At 47.9% G+C, this 19465-nt stretch overlaps 1 protein-coding gene across 1 annotated transcript; it reads left to right on the top strand.

Annotated features, from left to right (window-relative positions):
* On the top strand, nt 1-10618 carry Tbl2 (transducin beta like 2). The gene is made up of 7 exons (XM_036172565.1): nt 1-177; nt 2115-2236; nt 2881-3065; nt 4515-4666; nt 5355-5481; nt 6381-6533; nt 6986-10618. The coding sequence occupies exons 1-7, from the start codon at nt 48-50 to the stop codon at nt 7446-7448; spliced, it is 1332 nt and encodes a 443-aa protein (XP_036028458.1). The 5' UTR covers nt 1-47; the 3' UTR covers nt 7449-10618.
* The last annotated feature ends 8847 nt before the right edge of the window (nt 10619-19465 follow it).

Genomic DNA, 19465 nt, shown 5'->3' with positions numbered 1-19465 from the left:
GTGAGGACGCCGGCGTCGTAGGCTGAGGTGGCAGCGGTCCTGCAGACATGGAGCTGCCGCAGATGCCGGAGCTGGTGGGGCTGTCCCTGCTGGTGGGGCTGCTGGCCCTAGTGGCCACGGTGGCGGTGGCCCGGGGCTGGCTGCGGGCCGAGGAGGACAAAGCCAGCCCGCCCGTCCGTAAGTATAACGGGACCCGGTAGCGGTGACTCCAGGAGGACTTTGCTCCCGGCCGCCGCGTGGTCTCGGGAAGCCTAGAGAGACTCAGGAACCTCAGTTTCCCCGGATGAGCCTCGCGTGCAGACATCGGGTTGCGTGTTCGGGGTTGATTACATCTCAGGGGCAGGGCTCTGGGTGCCAGGCTCCTAGGTTGTAGGTGACTTTTCCTGGGACAGCACCTCCTCTCCCACTCCACCCCCCCCCCCGCCCCCGTCCCTGACCTCGGGTCTGCTACGAAAACTCAGTTAACTCCCCAAGTTTAGTGTTGGAAAATGGGGGTCATTTGAAAATACTCTTCGGCCAACTCTGACCGGCCGGAAGGTTCACCGAACTCCTCTTACCTATGATAAGCTTCGGAGTCTTTTTTAATTCGTTCAGTAAATGAGATAGATGTAAAAGTGCATGCCTACACTGTGAGCTACATGGCTTCTCTTGAGCTTTCTCATCAGTGTAGAAATGCTTTTGTAACTTGGTTATACTATCTCATTCAATTCTCGACCTGTTTGTTTGTTTTGTTGTTGTTTTTGAGAAAGGAAAGTTCAGATTGGCCTTCAACTCACTGTGTAGCCAAGTCTGACTTTAAACTCCTAATCTTCCTGCCTCCACCTCCCGAGTGCTAGAATTATAGGCATATACCACCAAGTCTGTTTTCAGTCTCTTTTTAAGGAAACCAAGACCTGAAGTGGTTAAATAATTTATCTAAGACCAGATCCTTCAGTTACCCTTGTGTGTTGGTCCCTATGTTGGCATGCATGCCTAGAATCCACACTACACTGGCGAAGCCGAGAACCCACCCAGCTGTCTCAACTCAGAGAGGTGCTGTCCAGACTCAGCAAGCAGCCTCTGCAAGATCACTCTGAGGGCTGCGGATGCAGAGTGTGTACCCTTAGCATTCATGGGGCTATAGTTGTTCCAGTCCTCGGTGTGGCTTTAAAAACAGAAGAAAAGATCACTCAGTGATAAAGACCAAAATCCAACTCAAGTCTGATTTCTAAGCCTTAAAAAAAAAAGCTTAAACATTAAAAAAAAATTTCGTGTGTATGTCTGTTGGTTTGTCCATGTTTACGCAAGTATCCTTGGAGGCCAAAGGTGCCATAGTCCCTGGAACTAGAGTTATAGTTGGTTGTAAGTCACCTGGTTTGAGTAACAGGAGCCAAACTCTGGTTTTCTGAAAGAGCAGCTGGGCCATGGTGGCGCATGCCTGTAATCCCAGCACTCGGGAGGCAGAGGCAGGTAGATCTCTGTGAGTTGGAGGCCAGCCTGGTCTACAAAGTGAGTTCCAGGACAGCCTCCAAAGCTACAGAGAAACCCTGTCTCGAAAAACCAAAAAAGAAAAAGAAAGAGCAATATATGCTTTTAACTACTAAGCCATCTCTCCAGCCCCCCCTTTTTTGTTTGAAGTTGAGGCCTTGCATATGCTAGGCAAGCCCTCTACCATTAAGGTATATTCCTAGCCTCCACCCCCTTTTAAATGAACTTGTGGGTGAATGGACATACATCTTGTACTCATGGAGATCAGAAAACAACTTTGTGTATCATTAGGAGCACTAGTTGCTTCCATTGAGACAGGGTCTCACTCATATTGGCCTGGAGCTCATGATTAGATTAAGCTGGTTGGCTAGAGAGCCCTGGAGACCTTCCTGAATTCCATGGCATTTTTTATGTGGGTTCTGGGTGTCCTCACACTTGGAAAGCAAGCACCTTACCTACTGAAGCACCTCCACCACCACCACCAGACCTCCCAAGCATCTTTTTGTATACATCACTTTCTCTCCTCAAGGACAAAGGCCCTATCTGGCTCATGTCTTGGTGCTCCACCCAGAGCCTAGGCAGTCCTAGGTACTTGGGAGATGCTTCTGAGTGAGTGTATGGATAAATGACATGACTCTTCCTTCTAGGCCAAGAAGCAAAAGAATCCAAGAAGTCAGGATCCAAGAAACAGAAGCATAACCATCGGGTTCGTAAGGAGAAGCCTCAGCAACACAGCTTTACCCACCGCCTTCTGGCCGCAGCATTGAAGGTACTTGGTACTCCTGAGTACTGAACACGTGCAGCATGTGTGCATGAAGACCCACACCCCCACAGACTTTGTCGTTTGTAGTAATCTGTGCGTATTACATATAGCTCTAACTTACCAGGAGAGTAGGCAGAACCCATTCTGGCCCTTCTGCTCCCTCCTTCCCCTTGTAGTACTGAGGATTGAATCCAGGCCCTTGTGCATGTTAGGCAAGCACTCTACCACTGCATTACATCTTCAGCCCTTGATTGGCGGCTTCTATGTAAGTGCTCTGCAGCTGAGCACCTTACTGGGGGATTCTAGGCAGCCACTGTACCGCTGAGCTACAATCCTAGCCTACTTTCTATTTTTTTGTTGGTTTGTTTGTTTATTTTTGTCTGCTCTTAATTTTGAGATAGTTTTACTAAATTGATTGGGCTGGCTTGAGGCTTTGTAGCCCAGGCAGGCCTTGAACTTGAGCTCCTACTGCTCCAGCCTCTCGAGTAGCTGGGATTATAGAACTGTACTACCAGGGCTAGCTTACCCTCTTTTATCCCCGGCTTGTTGGTCATTCAGGCACCAGGGCCACAGAGTGGCAGCCCTAGGTTCATCCTCCCGACAACCACTGGAGAGGGTCTCATTTATACTCCCTGCAATCTTTTCCCTAGAGCCATAGTGGGAATATATCTTGCATGGACTTCAGTAGCAATGGCAAATACCTGGTCACCTGTGCAGATGACCGCACTGTCCGAATCTGGAGCACCAAAGATTTCCTTCAGCGGGAGCACCGCAGCATGAGAGCCAATGTGGAGCTGGACCATGCCACCTTGGTGCGCTTCAGCCCTGACTGCAGGTGGGACAGGACAGAGCCTCAGGCTCGCCTGCAAAAGTCCAGCTCTTAACTTTGGCCTTCCAGTTGGGGGTTAGTGAGGAGGGACTAAGAGTCTACCTTGAGATGACATAAAGAGAGAGAGCATCCATATAGCATGGGCACCTCCTGTGGCCTTTGCAGGTTCTGCTCTGTAAGAAGGAAGCAGGGAGGGAGAAGTCATTCCTACCCTGAATTTTCCGAAATCTAGCTTTGCTGTGAATTTTGGAAGTTCTTATGACTTCCTACACTCTAGAAAAGAAAGAACCAAAGTGATGAGGATCCTCTTAGACTGAACTCGGAATCTCACATGCCAGTAAGGCCTTACCACTGAGCTACACCCTCAGCCTTTCTTGCTTTTTGGGTTTTAGTTTGTTGGTTGTTTTGAGACAGGACACAGGGCCTTGCTATGTTGTTCTCACTAGGTAATGCAGCTTGACCCTGAACTTGTGGTCTTTTGCCTCAGTTTTCCTGGTGCTGGGATTCAGTGTGGCTTTGTGTGCCTTTGTTCAGGGAAACACAAACAATTGTCTGTTTACCCTAGATAGGGCATCAACAACAGACCAAAGAGTGATGGTACCATATGTAGCTTGGGAAACCAGTGAGTTTATTGGGGTTGCTTACGGGAATATGGGTAAGAGGATGCTTAAAAGAACATGGACAGGCCGGACAGTGGTGGCTCATGACATTAATCAGAGCATTCGGGAGGCAGAAGCAGGTGGATCTCTGAGTTCAAGACCAGCCTGGCTTACAGAACTCACAGAGATCCACCTGCCTCTGCCTCCCAAGTGCTGGGATTAAAGGTGTGCACCACCACTGCCCGGCTTCAAAGCCTCTTCTATTTAGGGAGGGTATTTTTATGTTTTAGTGCTAAGGATCAAACCCAGAGCCTACTACTGAGATACATCTCTGTCCTTGAATTATTTTGTTTTGCTTTTTGTGCATGTAGGTCAGAGGACAGCAGAAGATGGTTTTTTTTCCTGCTACTATACGGGTTCCTGAGTATTCTTAAGTCACATTAGCCATGCCAAGCAAGTGCTTTTTAACCTGCTGAGCCATCTCATTGGCCCTCTGAATAGTTTTTGTGAGATTTTGAGGGGCTGGAGTGAGATGATTCAGGGGTTAAGAACACTGGCTGCTCTCACACAGGACTGGGGTTCACTTCCTGTCATGCACACGGTAGCTCACAACTGTCTGTAACTCCAGCCTTTGGTGAGCCTATGTCCTCTTCTGGCCTCTAAGGGCACCAGGCATGTGGTGCACACACATGCATACATGCAAAGTTTAAAGAAAAAAAAAATTTTTTTTTTGAACCAAGAGATCTATAGTAAGGCTATACCATAGGGCAAGAGGGGCAATCTTGATTTTCTGTGGGATCTAGAACAATAGGCCTCTGTCCAGGTGAGAAAATGACCTCTCTCTTGCTGTCTCTAGAGCATTCATTGTTTGGCTGGCCAATGGGGACACCCTCCGTGTCTTTAAGATGGCCAAGCGAGAAGATGGGGGCTTTACCTTCACAGCCACCCCAGAGGACTTCCCTAAAAAGCACAAGGCGCCCATTGTCAACATCGGCATCGCTGACACAGGTAGGGAAGGCTAGTGGGTGGAGCTTACTCAAGGCATGAGAAAGTGCCTGAATCATAACTTGTCCTTTGTTTTGTTTTAAAGGGTTATTCATTTTTACTTCTATGTGGTGGGTGTTTTACCTGAATGTGTGTCTGTGTACCACTTGCATGCAGTGCTCACAGAGGCCAGAAGAAGACGTGGGGTCCCCTGGGACTAGAGTTACAGCCATGTGCAAGCTGCCATGAGGGTGCTGGGGATCGAACCCAGGTCCTTTGGAAGAGTAGCCAGTGCTCTTAACTGCGGAGCCATCTCTCCAGGCCTCCCACCCGCTGTTTTACAGTGTGTGTGTGTGTGTGTGTGTGTGTGTGTGTGTGTGTGTGAGATAGCACATATGTGGAGGTCAGAGGACAACCTGTAGAAGTCAGCCCAGTCTTTTCAACACATGGGAGTTGAACGCCAACCATTAGGATTGGTGGCAAGTCCTTGCACCTGCTAAGCCCTCTCGCCATCCTTCTGAGTTGTATGTGTTGGATGAGTTGACAGGGCCTGAGTTTTGCCTGGCATCGTAGTGACCAAATTGCTCTGGCCCTGTGCTTCCCTAGAGTCCGGAAGAGCCATACTTCTTAGGGCAGTTCCTCGTTGTTTCTTTGGGAGGTGACAGTTGGTCTGGTCATAGCCCTGGCCTCACAACTGTCCTCTCCTCATCAGGGAAGTTCATCATGACGGCCTCCAGTGACACGACTATCCTCATCTGGAATCTGAAACGTCAGGTGCTCGCCACGATCAATACCAACCAGATGAACAACACTTACGCTGTTATCTCCCCATGTAGCAGGTGAGGAAGCGGAAGAGCATAGGTAGAGAGCAGAGAGGCAGTTTTGAGGAATGGGGTGAGGACACCTGGGCGTAAGCCCTAGCTCTCCAAAGCATGAAAGGATTTCTCACAAGCCCCATAGTCCTTAGTGTCTGTTTCTTCACCTACAGTGTGTTTATTTTTGCAGTGCTGAGGATTTTGGAAAGCAGAGAGGTGTGCATGTTAAGCAAACACTCAACGCTGCACATCGGAAGCCCCTCATCTTGGCTTCATTCCCCTTGTTTTCTTATTGAGTCCGGCGCTCACTGTAGATCCCTGACGAGCCTGGAACTCACTGAGATCTGCCTGCCTCTGTTTCCTGACAGCTTGCATTAAAGGCTGTGCCACCATACCAGGCCTTTTAAAAATATTTGTTGGTTTAGTTTGATTTGTTCTGAGACAGGATCTCAGTGTGTAGACCTTGCCAGCCTGGAACTCATAGAAACCAGGGTTGTCTCAAACTCAAAAGAGAACTGCCTATTCTTGCCTCTTAAACATTGGGATTAACAGTATGCATCACCACACCCAGGCTTATATTAATTTTAATTTTAGTTTGAGACAAGATCCTGGTAAGTTATCTATACTGCCTTCCTGTTTACTCTGTTAGCCCAGGAAGGCCTTGAACTAGAGATCCTCCTGCCTCAGCCTCCAGACTAACTGGGATTGAAGGGTTAGACCTCCATGCCTGACACAGAAACACTTTAAAGGGTTCCTTAGAAGCTGGGCAGTAGCTGTAGAGGACTTGCCTTGTACTTATGAGACCCTAGATCCATGCCTAGCGTCGCCACAAGGTACTGTTTCTCCAAAGAAAGATGGCTAAGATCTGTTAGGAACAAGCTGTCTTTAACATTTGAGTTTTAAGGGTGTGGCTTCTGTGACAGGTTTGTGGGTTCCTGTGGCTTCACCCCAGATGTGAAGGTCTGGGAGGTCTGCTTCGGGAAGAAAGGAGAATTCCAGGAGGTGTTGCGAGCCTTTGAGCTGAAGGGCCACTCTGCATCTGTCCACTCGTTCGCTTTCTCCAATGACTCTCGGAGGTGAGTGCGTCTGCGTTTTCTTCCCTTTGCTCTTTTGGTTGTTTGGTCTTTCTTAGTACAGATAGCCAAGGCTGGCCTTGAAGGCTTCATCCACCTGCTTCTCTCTTAAGTACTGGGATATAGGTGTGTACTTACTAGCAATTTTTATTTTATTCTGTTTGTGTTTTTTGAGGCAGGGTCTCACCTGGTAGCCCAGACTGGCCTTGAACTCAATTTGATCCTCCTGCCTTGTCTCAGCCCCCTGTGCTGAGATTGTAGGTGTGAACCAGCAAGCTGGGCTGAGCAGTAGGCCCAGCTGGGCTGCCGGTCTGGGCTGCAGGTCTGAGAAGGGTGGAGGACTTGATTTCCGGCAGGCTGTTGACTTGGCTTCCTAGCTGCAGTCCCTGGGACTGCTCCAGTGCCTTTCCAAGCTGGGGTTGTTGAGGCTCTAGCTGTGATTTCCCACATTACAGGATGGCCTCTGTCTCCAAGGATGGCACATGGAAGCTGTGGGACACAGATGTGGAATACAAGAAGCAGCAGGACCCGTACTTGCTAAGGACAGGCCGCTTTGAAGAGGCAAGCACCATGCCTTGCCGCCTGGCACTCTCCCCTGACACCCATGTCCTGGCCTTGGCCACTGGCACCAGCATTCATCTCTTCAACACGAGGCGTGGGGAGAAGGAGGAGTGCTTCGAGTCTGTCCACGGGGAATGTATTACTGACTTGACTTTTGACATCACTGGTCGCTTCTTGGCCTCCTGTGGGGACCGAGCAGTGCGGCTCTTCCACAATACCCCAGGCCACCGGGCTGTGGTGGAGGAGATGCAGGGCCTCCTGAAGCGGGCATCCAGTGAGAGCACCCGCCAGAGGCTGCAGCAGCAGCTGATCCAGGCCCAGGAGGTCCTAAAGAGCCTGGGGGCCCTGAAGAAGTGACTCTGGCCCTGGGCGGATCTGCCTGCCCCAGTGGTTGCCACTTTCCCAGGTGCCCCTGGGGTGAAGACCTGGAGGAATCTCCCAGTTTCCTTCCTGGTGGCCCCTGCTTTTCCCCATTGAAACTATTCTTGCATACTTAGATCTCTCTCTCTCTCTCTCTTTTCTTGTTTGACTCCTCCCAGACTGAAAGGTGCTGTTTTCTCACAGGCCCAAGGGTGGAATCTGTCTTCACCCAGCACTAGAAGAGGGGTAGAGAGAAGAGAGACAGAGAGAGCAAGGTCTTTGACTGTGTGGCAAAAGACCCTGACACCCAAAGAAGTTTGTGAGTGTCGAGGTAAAACCTGAGGGACCAGAGAACAAGGTGGCTGTTGTATAAGGGTGCAAAATGTGTGTTATAATGCTGCAAGGTGAATCTCCTCCTGGACCAGCAAGGAATAATTAAGGACTGGTCTATAATCTCAGCACTCTACAGGCAAAGGCAGGAGGATCAGGGGTTCAAGTCCAGCTTGGACTACTTAGTGAATTCCAGGACCTCCTGGGCTCCATATGGAGAGAGACCTTGACTAGAGTTTTTTGTTTTTTTTTTTTTTTTTTTGCTCTGGGTTTCTTCAGTTTTCTTATTTGTAAAATGGGGAACGATGCTCTCTGTGGCCTTCTTGAAAAGATGTTGTGAGGCTAAGAGCATTCTAAAGTTCCCATGCATAGAGCACAACAGTGCTGTCCAGTGTCATTAACTCTCAGATAAACTTGTAACTCTAACTTTGGTCTGCAACCGGATTAGAAAGAATCACAGCCCTCGGGAAGGCTGAGGCTCCTGGGCTTTGGCTTGCTCATTATCTTGGTTGAATATGTTGGTTTGGTTCCTGTGCCTTGAGAAGTAATGCCGTCTTAACATGGCACCCCTCTCTGTGGGAGACCTCGTGGACTTACCACTTCAGTGCCTGTTACATGGGACTAGCTAGTGATGCTGGCCAACACATACAAACAAGACTGGGCCTGCTGCAGAGATCCACGGTAGTGGGAAGGACCTGGAGGCTGGTGTCTGTGGAGTGCTTTTGGTTCGTTCACAGCTGCAGAGGATGGTGTAGACGTGGGGAGGAGGTGGAATACACCCAGTGAGAGACTGGGTCTCAGACGTGTAAACTGGAAGACTGCTTGGATCCGAGGGATGAGGAAGATGTCCGGAATCTAGGAAGGCTGGAATCCAGCAAAAAGTACCCATCTCAGTTAGTTTTGATCTCTCGCTTAAAAGGAGGGCCTCTTGCAGCCGTCCTCAACGCTACAGAATGGTAGAATAAGGCACAACCCTGAAGTTGACCTTGATGGCTCCCTTGTCGGCACCCTCTCCTTCCACTGCCACTGCAGCCAGATGGCCTGCAGCAACTGCTGTCTCTCCATCTCTTCTGTCACCATCCTGGTCTTCGCCACTGTCACACACTATATGAAAGGTATTTTGTTCCCAGCCACATGATTTCAGGTCACTTTCCTACATAGTTTAGCCAGCTTTTGAAAAACATAAAACAGATCAGATCATGCCATTCCCAGTTAAAAACGCTTCAAAGGCTTCACTCTATTCTTGGACTAAAACCCTGAGCTCGCTCTGGCTTACATAGTGTACTGACGTTTTTCCCCTCCTGTGGTCTGTCTTTGCGATGGTCCAGCCCACCCCGTTCTTCCTGTTTCTTTCCTAACCCAAGCAGTTCACAGGCTCCAGGTATGGGCTGGTCTCTCTTGTGTGCTGCAAACATTTTTCCTTTCTGTTGGCAGACTTGTCAGTGCGATTCGGTCCTTGGTGACTTTGACTCCAAGCAGGTGGCCTCCTCAAACACTCCATCCGAAGTAGCCCTTTCCACCAATCCTGTCCTGTTGGTTACATTGGTGCTTTTCTTTCTTTTTGTATGACTTGGTGCTTTCTGAAACCATCTTGTTTGGCTATGTATTTGCTCCAGTGCCAGTGATGAGGGCAGTCGAGTGTGTAGCAAAAGTGCAACTTAGGTGGGTCGCCGGGTTGTGAGATGGGAAGAAATGGTAGAGACTGCAGCGGGCTGCTGGGCATGAGTCCTGGATGCACAATGGTTGGTAGCTGCTACATATTGTTTTAAGAATTCCCCCAAAGTTGCCAGTGTCAGAGAAGTTAGATGTTGGCGTCTTACTTTGAAACGAGGCACCATTGTGAACTGGACGGAACACTGATGTAGGAATATGAGGCTTATCAGTCTCATTGGCACTTAAGGATTGTCCTTGCTTTTCATTTTGCAGTCCTGGGGATGGAACCCAGAGCTTTCTTCAGGGTAGACAATTGCTCTGCTGCTGAGCCATGCCCCAGGCCTCACTAGGAGATGTTAGACAGTGACTCTCCTGCTCAGTCCCAGCCCCAGCCCTCACTATTAGATGCTAGACAATGACTCCTGCTCAGCCCCTCACTGGGAGATTCTAGGCAAAGGCTCTCCCGCTCAGGCCCAGCCCCAGCCTTCACTAGGTGATGCTAGACAATGACCCTCCCGCTCAGCTCCAGCCCCAGCCCCTCACTGGGGGGGATTCTAGGCAAAGGCTCTCCTGCTCAGCCCCAGACCCTCACTGGGCAAATAAATGCTCTGCCATTGAGCCTCTAGCACTAGTTTGTGAGTTGCTGAAGAAGGCATTGGAACACGAGCTTCACAAAGGCAGAATTCTTGTTTTCCTTGTTCTGGGTCCCAAGTCAAATAGCTGGGACAAAGTAAGCTCTCAATAAATAGAACTCAGACTAGAAGTAATTGACAAAAAAGTTGAATTTCTTTTGTTTTTCTGCACTCGGCTCTCCACTGTGGATTCAGGTTTCTGATGAGATCAGCCATATTGAGGGCAGTATGGCCACACAGAGATTTGGATTTCTGGATACACAGCTCGGCCTTATGCTGTGTGTGCATGTGGGGTCTGGTGCACATCTGCTTTGGTTGTCAGAAGCAGATGGAAAGGCTTTCACTTGCTTTTGAATGTGGGCTTTGAGAAGTCACTGGTGTCATGGCTGCAGAGGGAAGGTAGGAAACCCAAGAATGCTGAGCCACTGAAGTCAGAAGTCTGTTCTGGAATCAGCCATGTCACTGACCTGTGGCCTGGAGTGGGGTGATCACATAGGCTGTCTTGAGTTTGTCTCCTCATCTGTAAAATGGGAATAAATGCTGTCCTGTCTACCTTGCTGTGTTGATTCTTTGTGTGCGTGTGTGTGTGTGTGTGTGTGTGTGTGTGTGTGTGTGTGTGTGTTACACTGGGGATTAGACATGTGGTCTTGCCCCAACCCCATTTTTGTGTGTGTTTGAGATAGGGTCTCACTTTGTAACTTTGGCTGGCCTGGAATTCATAGAGATCCACCTGCCTCTGCTTCGTGAGTACTGGGATTCAAGGCGTGTCTACCACACAGCTCCTTTTACTTTTCTTTTGAGCTAGTATCTCACTAAATTGCCCTTGAACTTGAAATAGTTGAGCTTGACCCTCTTGAGTAGCAGAGCTGCATCTTCATGCCTGGTAGCTGCTATTTCCTACTAGTGAGAGAGAGCCTGATGAAAGGTCATTGCCTAGACTGCCCAGGGTTAGAACAGTGCTGTTCTTGCCCTGGGAAAAGTGTCTGGCTATTACCAGAGACTGCCAAGTTTTTATGGTCCTCAAGGGTGGAGGCAGCATTGATACATATGATTTTACACAGTGTGTGATGGCACATGCTTGTAACCCAGTACTTGGCAGGTTGAAGTTGAAGAATCATGAGTCTGCCCTGTGCTACATAGACTCGAAAACATAAAATTTAATACTACTTCTGAAGGTTTTTAATTTTTCAAAACAAGAAGGTGAGGGAGAGCTGAACATGGTGGTACTTAGTTTTAACCCCATCACTCAGGAAGCTGAGGCAAGAAGACAGCAAGTTTGGGACCAGAGAGATGGTTTAGTGGATAAAGGATCTTGCTACACAATCCTGTATCTTGAGTTCAAACCCAGGTTCCACGTGAATGTGGAGAAAGCAGCAACTCCCTGTTCTGCATGTGTCACGCATATACACTATAAATATTTAAAAAATTAAGAGTTGGGGATTTAGCTCAGTGGTAGAGTGCTTGCCTAGCAAGCGCAAAGCCCTGGGTTCGATCCTCAGCTCAAAAAAAAAAAAAAAAAATTAAAAGGCTAAGTGGGTAAGAGCACTGGCTACTCTTCTAGAGGGCTTAGGTTCAATTCCCAACACCCACAATTGTGATATGTTGTGTACCCTAATAAACTTGCCTGAGCATTGGAGGACAGAGTCAGCCACTAGATTAGACATAGAGGTCAGGCAGTGGTGGTACACAACTTTAATCCCAGTGCTGGGAATCATACGCCTTTAATCCCAGGAAGTGATGTCTGGGCAGAGAAAGGTATAGAAGGTGTGAGGAAACAGAACTCAGTCTTTTTAGGCTGAGGATTTGGTAGTGGTAAGCTAGTGGCTGCTTCTCTGATCTTTCAGCTTTCATCCCGATATCTGACTCTGGGTTTTTTTATTAAAAGACCATCATAGATTCGAACAACACACAATGGTGGCTCACAGCTGTAACTCCAGTCCCGGGAGAGCTGATGTCCTTCTGGCTTCCACAGGCATGCATGCAGGCAAAACACCCATACACAAAAATGATTGATTTATGTATATGAGTTGTCTATCTGTATCTATATGCCAGAAGAGGGCACCAGATCTCACTACAGATGGTTGTGAGCCACCATGTGGGTGCTGGGAATTGAACTCAGGACCTTTGGAAGAGCAGTCGGTGCTCTTAACCACTGAGCCATCTCTCCAGCCCCCCATTTTTTTTTTTTAATTACAAGAAAAATGACTGGCTAGAGAGTTGGCTCAGTAGCTAAGAGGACTTGTTGCTTTTTAGTGGACCTGGTGGATTCCCAACACCCTCTTCTGACCTAGGCAGACATCAGGCATTTACATGGTGCATGAACATACATGCAGGCAAAACACATAAAACAATAAAATAATTTTTAAAGACAGGAAAGAGAAATAACAATGTATAACCTATTTTTACCAATCACTTAAAATTGAAGAAAACTTGGAAAAGTACATAGAAAGGTCTGTTGATTCTTGATGATATGTCCAGGCAAGGAAAGTATTTATGTAAAAAATTATTCTAGCCATTGTGGTAGTGCAATAGTGCATGCCCATAATCCTAGTACTTGGGAGGCAGAAGCAGGAGAATCATTTCAAGACTTGTGTGGTGGTTATATAGCCAGGTCCAGGTCATCCATGGCTTTTATCAAAAAAACAAAAAAAGCCAGAAGCCGGGCGGTGGTGGCACACACCTTTAATCCCAGCACTCGGGAGGCAGAGCCAGGCAGATCTCTGTGAGTTCGAGGCCAGCCTGGTCTACCAAGTGAGTTCCAGGAAAGGCGCAAAGCTACACAGAGAAACCCTGTCTTGAAAAACCAAAAAAAAAAAAAAAAGCCAGGCATGGTGGTGCTTGCCCTTAATCCCAGGACTTGGGAGAGGTAGAGACAGATGGATCTCTGTGAGTTCAACACCAGCCTGGTCTACAGAGTGAGTTTAAGGCCAGCCAGAGCTGTTCAGCAACACCCTGTCTCAAGAAAAACAAAAATGGGGCTGGAGAGATGGCTCAGGTTAAGAGCACTGGCTGCTCTTCCAGAGGCCCTGAGTTCAATTCCCAGCACCCACATGGTGGCTCACAACCATCTGTAGTGAGATCTGGTGCCCTCTTCTGGCCTGCAGGCATACATGCTGTATACATAATAAATAAATTTAAAAAAAAAAAGGAAGAAAGAAAGAAAAACAAATATGGCTAATGATAGATGGCTTAGTAGGTCAAAGTGCCTGCTGCCATGCCCGACAACCTCACCTTGATTCCCGCCCCCACTGACTCCTGCAAGTTATCCTCCGACTTCCACATGTGCTATGCTATGTGTACATACACACAAAAGTTTTTTGTTTTTTCGAGACAGGGTTTCTCGGTGTAGCTTTTGGAGCCTGTCCTGGAACTCACTTTGTAGACCAGGCTGGCTATGAACTCAGAGATTCGCCTGCCTCTGCTTCCTGAGAGCTGGGATTAAAGGTGTGTGCCGCCATTGCCTGGCACAACAATTTTTTTAGTGCTTTAAAAAAAAAAAAAAAAAAAGCTGGGCTTGGTAGCACATTCCTTTAATCCCAGCACTTGGGAGGCAGTAGCAAGTGGATTTCTGTGAGTCCGGGGCCAGCCTGGTCTATAAAGTGAGTTCTAGGACAGCCAGGGCTGTTATACAGAGAAACCCTGTCTCAGAAAAAACAAAAACAAAAAACAAAACTGCTGGCAGATAGCTCAATCAGTATAGCACCAAAAGGACCTGAGTTAAATCCTAAAAGCCTACATAAAAAACTTGAAGCCAGGCATGGTGGCGCATGCCTTTAAATCCCAGGATTTGGGAGGCAGAGGCAAGGGGATCTATGAGGCCAGTTGGTCTACAAAGCAGGTTCCAGGACAGCAAGGGCTATACAGAGAAACCCAGTCTCCAAAAGCCAAAACAACAAAAAAGAAACCTAGAGGTGGTGATGCATGCTTATAATCCCAGAAACAGGAGCATCCCTGGGTCTCACTGGCCAGGCAGTGTCGCCCAGTCAGCAAGCTCCAGGCCAACGAGAGACCCCTGACACCAGAAACATCTGGCCTTCACACCCAAACATACAGACACACACAGGTATGTACACAGAGTTACATTCAAAATGTTTTGTTTTAAAGATTATTGTAGCCACACATATTGTGCAGTCTCAGCACTGAAGTAACTGAGGTAGGTTACTTTAGTTCACGAGTTCAGGAGTAGCCTGATCAACACAAACCCCATCTCTTCTTACCTTTAGAGAGAACAGATACAAAGTCTTTCTTTGTTTTATGATTGGGGAGCAACTTTCTTTGTGCTGGATCAACCCAACATTGTCTCCACTTATCCTAATATCTAGAAACTTCATCTGGAGACTCAGGTCCTCTGTAAGTTACAGAAACAGGTCTTCCTTAGCCTGCTTTTGGGGCATACCTTTGGGACTTGAGGTTCCTGGAACAGAACTAGGATAACTGCAGCTGCAGTTATCACAAACGTGCCTGTCTTCTGATGTTGGTCCGATCCTCAAAGTCTTCCTCTGCCCTCCATGTTACACAGGCTGTTTCCGGAGTTCAGGGCAGTTTAGGCTTGGGAGGTAAGTATGGTTTCTACTTGCCTTTTGGTATACAAGTAGCTGCTGCTGCTGTGTGCAGTTCTTATGGTTTTATTTGAGTACAAATAAATCATACATGTGAGTGAGCCATCTATCCATTTTCTTCACAGTCTGGCCTAGGCATTGGTGAGTCTGATGGTGCTCTTTCCAAGATGGAAAGTGCAAACATGCACACACGCTCATATATGAAGTATCTATTGTGTGCTCCTGAAGGGCTAATGCAAGTGCATCACGTAAGAATGGCCAATACAGGGGTTGGGGATTTAGCTCAGTGGTAGAGCGCTTGCCTAGCAAGCGCAAGGCCCTGGGTTCGATCCTCAGCTCAAAAAAAAAGAAGAAGAAGAAGAAGAAGAAAAAAAAAAAAGAATGGCCAGTGTAGCCAGGCGGTGGTGGCATACTCGGGAGGCAGAGGCAGGCGGGTTGAAGGCCAGCCTGGTCTACAGAGGGAGTTCCAGGACAGCCAGGGCTGTTACACAGAAAAACCCTGTAGGAGAACAACAACAAGAAAATAATGTTAAAGAATGGCCAATATGAGGGCACGCTGAAAGGAAGAGAAGATGGACGGGTGAGGTGGCTCCATGGATAAAAGGCACTTGCCTTTTCTTATTATGTGGGAAGCACTCGGCATAATAAGAGTGACTGTCCACCAGGATCAGGAACTGCTCCTTGATGCTGTGGACCAGGAATTTCTGGAAGCCACCGGGCAGCGCGCGCCTGGTTTTCTTGCTCCCATAACCAGTGTTGGACACCAGGTCCTGGAATCTTCTTGACACCCTGTCGTCAGATAATTACGGGTGTCCACCAGTTGCACTTAGTTTTGACACAATGGTCTGACTGGTGCAGGGTGAACTTCTTGGTCCTCTTGGATGACTTTGTTCCACCAGATGCCAGAGGGCAGCCATGATGCTTGGAAAGAGATGGCATCCACCTCACTGGCATCTGGGAAGACCAAGAAGGCAATATCTGCTTTTTAAATTTCTGGGTTACTTGTTTTGGTTTTCTGAGACAGGGTTTCTCTGTGTAGCCCTGGCTGTATGGGAACTTGCTCTGTAGACCAGGCTGACCTCAAACTTGGAGATCCGTCTGCCTCTACAAGTGCTGGAATTAAAGGCTTGTGCTGACACTGGGTTATTTGTGTTTTAAGACAGTATTTCACTATGTAGTCCTGGCTGGCCTTGAAGTGCTGAGATTAAAGCATGTGCCACCACACCTAGCCAAAATGTATAATTTTATGGCAGGGGCTTGCTGTGTAGCCCTGGCAGCCTTGAACTGCCTCAGTGTCCCGAGTGCTAGCGAGTCACCATGCCCACCTAGTTTTTCACTTCTATTTAGTGCAATACCACTTCCAAACTTCCATAGCCGAGGCTGGCCCAGAACTTCTGGCTATGTGGCAGCTTCAGCTTCCTGAGAGCTGAGATTACAGGCGTGAGACACCACACCCACCACATCCAGTCTTTTAAACCATAGAATACAGATAAAAATAGTGGTACCATGTAACAGTGACCTTTCATATTCCAGAGAGTGCATATGCATGTGGGGGCACATGTGCTAGAGCATGGATGTGGCAGTCAGAACAACTTTCAGGAGTAGGTTCTCTCCTTCCACTGGGGACTCCAGGTATCAAACTCAGGACCTTAGATGGGCACAGCAAGTGCCTTTATCCACTGAGCCATCTCAGCAGCTCAAGTCTTCCCTTCTTCCTTTCAGCATGCCCTCATGGTCGCCACCCTTATGTGGTGCACTTACATTAGCCCCTCAGGAGCACACAGTAGTGAGTGTGTGTGTAGCAATGGGGCTAACCATTGTACATGTTTACCTCACACTCCACTTCTGAGCTACCCTCCAAGCCTGGATATTTCATATTCGTGGCTTAACACAGTAAACATATATGCTCATTCCCTGATGCCAAGGGGATGGATGTATACAGAGATGCTGACCATTTAGAGCTCCAGAGCGTAACTTGCAAATAGCACTTTCTAAAACACCTTTTCAGACTCTAACATCTTAGGAATGACACATCAAGTTTTATTTTTGTGTTACGTGTATTTTCTACAGCAAGCATGCCTTTTCCTAAAATCAGTAACACATGGGCTGGAGAGATGGCTCAGTGGTTAAGAGCACCAACTGTTCTTCCAGAGGTCCTGAGTTCAATTACCAGCAACCACATGGTGGCTCACAACCACTTATAACGAGATCTGGTGCCCTCTTCTGGCCTGCAGGGACACATGCAGACAGAATACTGTATACATAATAAATAAATGAATGAATGAATGAATACTGTATACATAATAAATGAATGAATGAATGAATGAATAAATAAATAAGGGGTTGGGAATTTAGCTCAGGGTTAGAGCACTTGCCTAGCAAGCACAAGGCCCGGGGTTTGATCCTCAACTCAAAAAAATAAAAAAATAAAAATCAGTAACACATACTGGAAGCAGTACTAACCTTTGAAGGCTAGGGATGTAGGTCAGTGAATAAGTACTTGTCTGTATGTGCAGGACCCTGTGTTTCATGTTCAGCACCATTACAGCAAATAACCTCTTCTAGCCTCTCTTTTCTGTGTGGCCTAGGCTGGCTTAGAACCTGAGATCCTCCTGCCTCAGCCCCCTGAATCCTAAGACTACAGGCACGTGCCACCATCGTCAACTCACTTTTACTTGTATTCGTTTTTTCTGAGGTAGCACAGAACTATGACCACACTGCAGACGGAGGAATGGAGACTTCCTGAGCTTAAGTGGCAAGCACAAATTCAATCCAAAGTCCGAGCGTAGAGCTCCAACTTGTTCCTAGTGTTTCTCTCTGTAGAGCCTTTGACTTTGCCATCCACGAGGTGATCCCTTAAGGGTAAGGGCTTTATAAGTCTTAGGAGCCCGTTTGTTTTTGTTTGTTTGTATGTTGTTTTTTGTTTGTTTGTTTGTTTGTTTTGCCAGAGCTGAGGACCAACCCCAGGGCCTTGTGCTTGCTAGGCAAGCGCTCTACCACTAAGCTACATCCCCAACCCCAGGAGCCCATTTGTATGCGTTTGTGTGCATGTGTGTTCATGTGTGATACTTGGAATAGAACTCAAGGCCACATGTTCTAATGCTGAGACATGTCCTTAGGCCCCTCACTGGCTGATTCTAGCAGGTGCTTTACCACTGAGCCACACTCCATCCTTTATTAGATAGATAATTCTAGGCAAGTGCTGTATGACTGAACGGTCCTCTAGTTCCAAGCCTACCTTTTTCTTTATTCCTCAAAACCTAGGTCTTAATGGAGCCCAGAGTGGTCTTGAAGCCACAATGTAGCTGAGGCTGGCCTTGACCTTGAATTCTTGATCTTTTAGCCTCCGTCTCTTGAGTGCTGGGGCTAGAGGTATAAGCTACTATGTCCTGCTCATTTCAGAAAGGGTCTTGCTGTGTAGCTCATGTTGCACAATATACAGTTCCAGGCTACATGAAGAGACGCTGTCTCAAAAATACAAAAGTTTTTAAAAAGGAAGGTGGCCCAGAAATGTGAAGAGCAGAGGGAAGGGAGTTCCTGGTGGCAATGGCTTGGAGTTTGGGGGAGAAAGAATTAGACACAGCTGTCAGGTGGTAGGCCTCCTTGTTCTAGGTTGGGGAGTGGCTGTCCCTGAACAACAGTGGTGCAGCTCACCACTCTGTTGTTCTGCCTTGCATTCTTTTCCTGTTCTCTCCTCTCCTCTCAGTGGTGCTTAGAGCATCTCCCTCATCCCTGTGTCCTTCAGTGCAGGGCATGATGTTGGATCAGCCCGGTGTGGGGAACACATTGATCACCTTCGACCCTGTTATTTCAGCGGTAATCCTTCCCCTGCACTCGCTACTCAGGTTCTTCCGCCCACCAGGGAGGAGCTCTTCGGGAACCCCTTACAAGCCAACAACATTGACTTTTCCAGCCAGGCTGTTCCTTAGCTGAGAGCCTGACAGTCATAAATCAGAAGCTTTGTCAAGTTCAGGGTTACCTACACATTTATCTGGATGTTTCTCATCCTCCTCCCTTTGGCAGGGTCTCATGTAACCCAAACTGGCCTCAAACTTTCAATGTAGCGAAGGCTGACCTCAGTAGTTGGTCCAATGCACAGGAAATATACAATGCTTTATCCAGAATTGCTGAATTCCATGACAGTAGAGTACTAAGTATGAATCAGATGAAGAATATCCAGGAAAAGCTGTAATTTGAGCTGGATGGTTGGAACAGTAGTTGATTGAAATCAGAAGAAAATTCCAGATGGGTAACAACAGATGAATACAAGGATGGGAAGTCAACATGAAGAAAGCTGTAAAATTGACCCTGGGATACACCTATTTAGTTGAGAAGCAAAGGTGTTCTGGACAGTGATGACACTGGTCTTCGGTTCCATGAACATCCTTGAAGGGCCGGGGGCCATCAGGGGGTTAATGTGCTTAACGACAACAAAGTCTGACAACCTGACACTCACAAATTAGTCCTCTGTACCATACCATACACACACTTAAAATGTTTTTCCCCCCTCAGGTGTGGTGGCACACAACAACACTGGGTGGCAGAAGCAGGTGGCTCTTGAGTTCTAGGTGGGCCCGGCCTACGTAGCAAGTTCGATTGCATGAGACCTTGTTTCAAAAAAAAAAAAAGTTCACTGAAGCAGCAGAATAGGGAGGTGGCGACTTTGAGATCTCACCACCACCATCACCATCGCGGCCTCGCCTGGCACACGCCACGTGCGGGCTACATTAGGCTCTGCCTGCCAGCGAGGATCCCCTGGGTCTCCCGAGGCGCACAGCAGGGACGCCCCGGGCGGGGTGCGCAAGCGCGCTGAGGCCTCAAGGGCCCAAGGGGCGGGCGG

This window comes from Onychomys torridus, chromosome 22 (assembly GCF_903995425.1).
Source record: "Onychomys torridus chromosome 22, mOncTor1.1, whole genome shotgun sequence".
Taxonomy (NCBI): Eukaryota; Metazoa; Chordata; class Mammalia; order Rodentia; family Cricetidae; genus Onychomys; species Onychomys torridus.
Note: the sequence above shows the minus strand (reverse complement) of the source record. Positions and strands in the feature narration are given on the sequence as shown.

Coding starts and splice junctions, on each gene's coding strand:
- Tbl2 (XM_036172565.1), top strand. CDS start 48: ATGGAGCTGCCGCAGATGCCGGAGCTGGTGGGGCTGTCCCTGCTGGTG. Junction 2,237..2,880: donor TTCTGGCCGCAGCATTGAAG/GTACTTGGTACT, acceptor TCTTTTCCCTAG/AGCCATAGTGGGAATATATC. Junction 4,667..5,354: donor CATCGGCATCGCTGACACAG/GTAGGGAAGGCT, acceptor TCTCCTCATCAG/GGAAGTTCATCATGACGGCC.